Source organism: Frankliniella occidentalis, unplaced genomic scaffold (genome assembly GCF_000697945.3).
Source record: "Frankliniella occidentalis isolate FOCC.00 unplaced genomic scaffold, Focc_3.1 Scaffold123, whole genome shotgun sequence".
Lineage (NCBI taxonomy): Eukaryota > Metazoa > Arthropoda > Insecta > Thysanoptera > Thripidae > Frankliniella > Frankliniella occidentalis.
Window position 1 is genome coordinate 118,708 of NW_026267250.1, and position 5,542 is coordinate 124,249.

Here is a 5,542-nt window from a genome sequence, read left to right on the forward strand (position 1 = left end):
ATCACTCACTCACTCACTCACTCACTCACTCACTCACTCACTCACTCACTCTCACTCTCACTCTCACTCTCACTCTCACTCTCACTCTCACTCTCACTCTCTCACTCTTGCTCTCCCTAACAATCTCACTCTGTCTCACTCGTTCTTCTACCCGCTCCCCCTTTCTTCTGCAGCCCCTCCGCTCGGCTGGTCTGTCTGCGGGTTTTAAAGCTGCCCCTCCTCCTCTCTGTGGAGGTCTCATCGCCGTGCCCCACCTGAATTGGGGGAGGGTATTTGCATTTTCATATTCGCTGGGCCGGGCTGCTGGGCCGGGCATTACACGGGTCGCTTTATTCAAGGAGAGGCAAGGGTGCGCGCGCCCACCCAAGGGGAGGAGGGAGGGGGCTCAATCTGGGTGTGAAAGCAGGGGTGCAGGGGCCGCGGCGGGAAGGGAGGGAAAATAGAAAGAATAACGTATTGTTTATCGTTTGTTGTGTTTTCCATTGCCGTACTTTTACCACCCTTGCTCTGCCCTTGCTCCACCTCCACCCTCTTTTGTCGTGCGATCCAACCCAGGAGGCTGGTGTGGGTGCGAGGGGCGCGCTTGCTTGTACTCACTCGGTTCCCCGAGCACCTGAATCCGACAACCTCTGTTGGGGACCGCGCCTCCTAGGCTCCTGGGCCTGGGCTCGTGGAGATGGCCTGGAGATGTGCAACTCCGTTTTGGGTGGGAGGCAGAGGAGGGACTTAAGGAAGTGCGCGTGTGCGTGTGTTTATGAAATCTACTAAATTCCCGGCACGTGTCCCCGGGCTGCCTCCGGCGGCGTCCTGGATGCCGGTTCCTGGGGGTTCCGGAGCCCGTGAGAGGACGTCCTGGAAGTGGCGAAGGGCTTAACCCACCCGGGGGAAACAGTCGTAGGCGAGGCACTACCGCGTGGGTGGGGGGTTGGGGTTGGGGGGGAGTCCACTACTGACGCTATGGCACGGGCACCTCGCTCTATGCTCTTGTTGCGCTGCTGACGCCGTCCTCTTTCTTTTGTGTTGCAGAGGACCCGGAGGTGGTGCGCGCCGCCGAGGAGGCACGCCGGCTGCAGGAGCAGCCCGAGCAGGACGAGGAGGAAGGTAAGTGTGGTTCGACACCATTACTTGTTCTTGTTTTCTGTTCATTCATTGCGACAGGGGCACGCGCCGCGGATACTTCCTTTCCCCTCCGCGAGGGGGGAGAGAGAGAGAGAGGTTGTCGGCGCTCAAAGCCCCGGCCCGGACCGCCCTGGCCCTGTGTGTGGCCATCGAGGTGGCTCAGACGCGCTCGTCTGGGTCTGCCCGCCGGGGCCCTGCCGGGCGCCAAAGGTGTTCTCAGCGGACGCGCTTTGATCGTCTGCGCTGATTCGGCTGGGACCACTGGGCTGGCAGAGATTTTCTCACTCAACAGCTTTTCTCTCTCTCTCGCTCTCTCTCTCTCTCTCCCTCTCTCTCTTTCCCTGCTGCTAGCTGCTGCTGCATGGCTCTCTCGCGCTCGCTCCTAATGGGTATGTTTTATTGGCCATGTTCGTTGGTTCCGTTTTCGGCAGGAGAGAAAGAGACGCGGCGAGGGGAACCGGGAGGGTGAGGCGGATGCCGTGTCCCGTTCCGCAAACGGCCCCGGTCCGGCGGCCTGCTGTCGGTGCAGCAGTCCGCTCGCGCTGTGCTAATGAGGCGCCCATCACAGACTCGCTGCCGCTTGCATGATGTCCTGCGACAAAACTGTTTGCTTTTCACTCTGTTTTCCGTTCCGTTCTCTCTCTCTTGGGCCTGATATGCTGATGTCTGTTTCAGAGTACGGCAATAACGAGGACGACGACGAGGAGGATGAGGAGGGCGGAGGTTCCACCAACTACTCGGAGCAGGAACTTCAATTTCCCGACTTTCTGAAAAGGTGAGCCGCGCGCGTCCCATAAAGCATCCCCCTCCTACCCTCTGCCCCCTCCTCACCCCCTTCATATCTGCATCACCCCTCCCCCCTTTTCTCGCTTTCTTTCTCTCGCTCTGTCTTACTCACTCTTGGCCTCGCACTCATCTTCCATTCGGGAAACCGAGAGGCAGTTGTTACCGCGGCTTGTCTTCGGGTCACCCCGGGTCGTTTTTTGGGGTCGCCCATCTTTTCGTCAAGGTTAGGCGCGCGGTGGAGGCTTGGGCTGGGGGTGGGTGAGCAGGCAAACCCGCGTCAACTCGCCGTGAGAGCGCGTTGACGGAGTTGTCTGCCTGCAATGCAATCTGATTGTGCCGGGCTGGAGGGCGGGGGCGTTCGGGAGGGCCCCGCTGCGTATTGATTTCGCATTGCACACTCCGGTACGCCCCGCCACGCCCCGCCACGCCTAGCTGCTCCCCCTCGAGCCATCACGCAGCTGATTGCACATTTCCTTTCGATTAGCGCTCATAACGCGTTGAGGTGGCGTGGAGGCGGAGGCGGAGGATCAGGAGGATGGCGGGGGGAGGGACTGGAACGCTAGCCACGGAGAATGAGACGTTGCGGACTCCGCTGCCCGTCCGCCGCGGCGCGCTTTCCGTTCCCCGCCATTTCACCCTCACGCCTCGGTGACTCGTGACCGTCCTCCACCTTGCGACTGCCTGGCGTCCTCAACCTCGTGCCCTCCACCACCTTGTGTCACGTAATGTGCTCCACCTCCTGACCTCCATCTTGTGTCCTCCACCTCGAGACCTCCACCCTCCATCTTTGAGACCTCCATCTTTGAGACCTCCATCTTCGAGACCTTCACCTCGAGACCTCCACCTCGTGGCCTCCATCTTCGAGACCACCATCTTCGCGACCACCACCTCGTGACCTCCACCTCGAGACCCCAACGTGGTTTCGTATCCTCCCTCCACCATGGCGGGGCGCGCGCAGAACAGAACACCATTATCTGCGGGACGTTGTTTTGCTGACGCTGACTCGAAGTGGAGAGAGACAAGACAGTCGTCTGCCCACGCAGCAGCAGCAGCAGCAGCAGCGGCGGCGGCAGCAGGAGGGCACCTCCGGGCGGTACCAGTTTTCGCTTTGGCTCTGGAGAAACTCACGTGAAAAAGTCTCGGAGCGAAGTGAGTCGGGCGTGTGTCTGCCGCAGGAGCCTCTGTCGCGTCCTCGGCTCTGGCCCCGCGGGCATCCGGGGCCGCTCCGCCAGCTCCGCTTCGGTGGCCGCGGGGCGCGTCTCAGCCTCCGCCTCTGCCAAGTCAAGGCGAGCAGGGCCTCGGCGAGGGGCGGGGGGCTCACGACACACGAGCGCTTACGTACCCGTGTCGGGAGCAGCGGCCGCCACCAAGCAGCGCGGGGACCGCCAGCCGGTTGGGGACCAACCCTTCCTCCTGATCCCATTTTCTCAGCGCCCCGCCGCCGCCACGCCGCCACGCCCCCGCATTTCCATGCCCATTGTTGTGTAGCCTTGCACCTGCGGCCCCCCGGCCCCCTCTGTGGCTCCGGGCTGCTGCGGGGCCTGCGGGGGCGCGCGCGCGTCCCCCTCCTGAGTAGGTGGCCCCCCCGCGGGGGAGCGACCCGGCGCCGGTGGCCTCGCCCCCGCCCCCACAGTACCCCCCGCGGAGCCCACGGGGACAACAACGACGCCCTGGGGAGCGGGGTCCTTTGTTACCCAGAGGAACCCGCGCGCGGCGGCGGCGGCGTGAAGCACCCCCGCCACGCCCCTGCCCCGCCCGGGGAGGAGGAAGAGGTGCGCCATTTGGGTCGCAGGCTGTCCTTGTGCCCTGCATTAGCCGCAGCAGCGGCCCGGGCCCGGGGCCTATCACCTGGGCGGATCGCAATAAAGCAACGCCACGCCCCGCCACACCCCGCCACGCCACGCCCCACCACGCCTCGCTACGCTCCGCCACGACCGGAGGAACACTGCGCTGCAGGTCAAACGTGGAGGAAAGCAGGAAAGTTTTCTGATGCGATATGCGGGAAAAGGAAAAATGCAGCCCCCTAGACCTAGAAATCGGGTATACTTTGATAGCGAATTTCCCAAGAACACTTTTGGCATGGCACAGGGCACAGGTTTGTTTAGTTTTGAAAGGTGTTTCTTTAATCGTGTTATGTGTACTAGACAAAGCCGATGCAGTCGATACAATATGTGCTTGTTTTGTGCTCTGCGCCCGCTGTCCCTGGTGAGCTTGGCGTCGAGCTGGCGAGGTCCGAGGTATGGTATCTCTCTCCTGTGAGGCTGCTGGCTGCATCCATAGCTCCGCCGGTAGGACTGCTGGCTCTGGCTGCTGCAGACCTGTGAGCTGCTTGCAGAGCAGCCCTCACTCCCGTGGGCTTACTGCTGGGCTGCTGCTGGCCGCATGCCGACACGACAATAGGGTGCCAGATGGAGATCTCTCAGCGTCCCCATACCACCCAGTGTATAGGGGTGTATAGTGTGTGTCGGAGAGAGAGAGAGAGAGAGCGAGAGAGGAGGGATGCAGAGAGTGAGTGAGGAACTTCTCCAGGACGGGGAAGGGGGCGCGCTGAAGGAGCGAGCGGGGCCGGGCCGGGTAGTGCTGCTGGCCGCGCGGCCCGCTGCTGGCTCTTTGTGCGAGGGACAATGGCGACCCTGCAAACGCTGCTAATTGTACGCTGCGAGCGCCACTGCCCCAGCGCCGCCGCTGCTGCAGTCGCTTCATTACAGGGCGGGGCCGGGCGGGCCGGGCGGGCGGCTCCAGCAGCAGCCGCTGAGCTGCTGCACAGCCTCGGGTTTTTGCCCGGGAGGTATTCCCTGCCCCCTCCCCCCCCCTTTCCGACCCTCTCCTACGCGGCCTTAACCTCCCCCCATCCTCCCCCCCCCCCCCACCTCCATCCTTCCCCCAGGGGTAGATCTTCCACTGCCGGTGGTGTGAGTACCGCCAGCTCCATCTCACGCGGGGCTGGAGGGGGGCGAAAGGAGCAGAAGGAGTTTCGCTGAAGAAGACGTCGAACCCGAGGCGTTGAGTGAAACCCCAAGGACAAGAGGGGGGGGGGGCAACGGCGCGTCGGAGTGAGTTGACTTGATTTATTTCTGGTCGGAGAAGTCGCTTGCGTCTTTTGTGAGAAAACGGAGCACAGCCGTCCGGGGCTGCTTCGCCGGCGCGCGGCGGGACTGTTGTGAGGCGCGCGGGCCGTCCTGTCCTGCAGTGTCCTCCTGGTCTCAGCGACCATGCAGTCTCTCTGCGCCAGGACCTCGCCGCCGGCCCCCCAGAGCTGCTCTGTGGAGTCGATGCGCGTTGAACCCCTACAACACAGCCATTGTCCTTGAGAAAGACGAGTCTTGTCAGAGACGCGCGGTCGTGGACCGCCGTCGGATCTGAAAGGCTTGGGCGTTTTGCGGCGACGGCGCGGAGCTGTTTTGGATAAGTTTGAGACTAAAGTTTCCGTCTGGTCAGCAGACCCGGGGACCCGGGTGGGAGGGTAGTAGGGGTGACATGGCATCGCTGCGCAGAGAGGACGGCAGGGGGCATTCGTCCGGTGCGGTCGTCACAGCGAGGCAATCCCAAACAGTCCGAATGATCGGTTTTGCATTGCCCCAGTGAAACTTTGGCAAGTTGGTTAGTTGTTGCCGGCGAGGGGGTGGTGGTGGTGGTG

The 5,542-nt window shown here is 62.7% G+C and overlaps 1 protein-coding gene across 1 annotated transcript in view; it reads left to right on the plus strand.

Moving 5' to 3' along the window:
- Nucleotides 1–1,026: 1,026 nt before the first annotated feature.
- Nucleotides 1,027–5,542, plus strand: part of LOC113214157 (protein timeless homolog) — a gene marked incomplete at its 5' end in the record, with an annotated part of 16,247 nt that continues 11,731 nt past the window's right edge. Inside the window, 2 exon segments of the mRNA XM_052270426.1 lie at nt 1,027–1,101; nt 1,795–1,894. Of these exon segments, the coding sequence (XP_052126386.1) occupies nt 1,027–1,101; nt 1,795–1,894 (175 nt within the window).